Genomic DNA, 2,500 nt, shown 5'->3' on the forward strand with positions numbered 1-2,500 from the left:
GTCGCAGACATATGGAAAAAAAAAAGTCGCCGTCACCTGGGGCGATCTGTGGCACACAGTCTGGGTGATCGGGAAAGTTGAATCTAGTTCTACTTTCCTGACCATTACGACGCTTCCGACTAAGACAATTTTTAATAGAAACTTGAGTCTGAGATGATCTGTGTCCTATCGGCAACACACTATTGTTCGCCTTGAAACACGTCCAATCAGACTTAAGTGCACCCCTTTTTCTCCTCGCTTTGCAGAGGATTAGTGGTACGCTTGTCTGCGATCGCTTCAGATTTAAATGGAAACATTTGCCTTCTGTGTTTACGATTGTCTGCGTCTGCGATAAGACCGACGCAGACAGCTTCCGATGGTCGCAGACCGTTGCAGATCATATGGAAACCATGCTTTAAAGAACATGTAATTCAGCGAACACTGATAAGCACTCAGTCTTTTTCAACCTACGAAATGTGGTCACTCTTTTAAAATCTGCTCTTAAAACTTAACACTCTGTAGTGTATACTTGAAATTCTGCAGTGTACACTGGTAATAACATTTCAGCTCAGTTTTGTGTAGCTGTTTTCAACGAAGAGATTCCGTATGAAGCAATTTGTGTGTAAGAGCCATCGTATTCATTTTGAATGTACTTGAAGCTTTCAAAATGCTGTTTTAAAACCGGCGAACTAAATGCTTTTAAATTTTCATATTTTTCTGGCTTTGCATTTTTACTCATCAGTCACAAGAATATTGTTATGCGTTAACCTTGCTTACCCATGGAAGTCGTAGAACGCGTTGCTTCTAATCCGTGAATTACGTTGTAAGCAAGAATCAAGAAGATTCGGAGGCTAAGTGTGTTGGAACGCATATCTGAGATTCAGCCCCAGCTCACGTTCTCGACCAAAGCAATTTAACAAATAAACGATATCAGATAAAATGTAAAAGAAGACCTTTCCTTGCGCGGGCGTTTTCTCTGTTCGAATTAAATTTGTTCTTTTTGTCACGTTCCTTGCTGACATGCTTAATAATTTAGTGTCAATGCAAAAACGAAAGAGGAAGAGAAAATAAATTTTAAAAGGTGGCAAATGCAAGGTGTGCTGTCATGAGTCCATGAGTAATGTTAAGCGTCGAAAACAGTCCAGAGCTCAATTAATTTGCAAACATTGTAATTGTAGGTTATTCGATGCTAATAATTATTTTCAAAGAATGTGATGGAGTTTCTGACACTTATTCAAGTTATCCGACTGACAAAACTTGATGATAAAATAAGGAATTGTAGGTTTGCTGTCCAGAAAATGACTAACTGAATCATGACAATTTTTATCACTAAGAATAATTTTCTTTCATGTTCTACATGTGAAAAATTCGGAGTGATATCATCATTAGGTTATTAATAATTAATTCGAAACTAGATAATAAACTTATGTATATGTTTTTTTTTTTCTAGGCTTAATATTACGCTTTGGGGTGCGAAAATACCATGAAAATTGCCTCGCAAAAACCGGTAGAACGTTTTAAAATAAGTAATTACACGTTAACAAAATGTTTTAGACGTTACTTAGCTAAAAGCACTCCTTCTTTTACCTTGAAAATTTTAGTATATATAAACTAAAAAAAACAACAGACAAATTTAACCGTTCGATGAGAAAAAGTGCTTGATTGTTGGTTTTTCAAAATTGAATGAAATGTTCTGTTAAATTGACATTTATAAAAATGTCAATGTGGGTAGATTTAAATTAAACTGCACTGAAGATAACTTCTTACCACATATGAAGTTTTTATATTGGTATTAACTTGGTAAGGGTAATTATAACTCTCATTATTTCATAACAACTTTGTGATGACAAGAATTCTAATAACCTCAACAAATCGATAAAAGAGAATACTTATTGCGTTAGAAATTTAAATCACTTTTGTTGGGTTTTTTGATTGTTTGAATTACCCTTATAAAAAAGCCAGGGCGGATTTTAGGGGGGCTGTGAGAGCCGTGAGGGCCGCCCTTCTTTTATTTCCCTGTATTTGAAAAGCTTTTGTAACCAACCGACTTACAAGTGGTACAGTATGCATGAGGCGGTTTTAATTTAGATCATGAATGATTACAAACACGTCTTGACTAACGTGAATTATTCTGGTAGAGGGCATGTGGGGGGAGGGGGGGGGGGGTGCGCTCTCGCCGCAATTTCTTCGGCCCCCTCTTTTTGGAATTTCTGTATCCGCCCCTGAAAGCCGTGAATTTTCTGTTAGGACAGTGAGCATAAAAGTGATATGGAAATCCTTAGCTCATTTGATGAAAATTTCTCAATGGTGTAAAAATTCCGAGCCATGTTTTTGACAAGACAGTCTAAGGGGCTGTTTTTTTATGGAAAGAAAGAAAATCCTTTCCTTTTTCTCTTTGCCTCGATTGAGATTATGACGGTTCATCTTTGAGTGGCAGAGCAAAGTTGCTGAACACCCCGTAACTGCAAGGTTTTTTCCTTGTCCCTAATACAGGGATCTTTCGATTGAAATTAGTTTAGAT

General features: G+C 36.9%; 1 protein-coding gene across 1 annotated transcript in view; it reads right to left on the minus strand.

The window, feature by feature from the left end:
• The window catches only part of LOC138044599 (uncharacterized), an 8,461-nt gene extending 7,515 nt beyond the window's left edge, over window positions 1-946 (minus strand). The window contains exon 1 of the mRNA XM_068891076.1: window positions 757-946. Coding sequence (XP_068747177.1) covers window positions 757-850 — 94 coding nt within the window. The 5' untranslated portion in view covers window positions 851-946. The remainder of the gene's footprint in view (window positions 1-756) is intronic.
• Between the last annotated feature and the right edge of the window lie 1,554 nt (window positions 947-2,500).

This window comes from Montipora capricornis, chromosome 4 (assembly GCF_036669925.1).
Source record: "Montipora capricornis isolate CH-2021 chromosome 4, ASM3666992v2, whole genome shotgun sequence".
NCBI lineage: Eukaryota > Metazoa > Cnidaria > Anthozoa > Scleractinia > Acroporidae > Montipora > Montipora capricornis.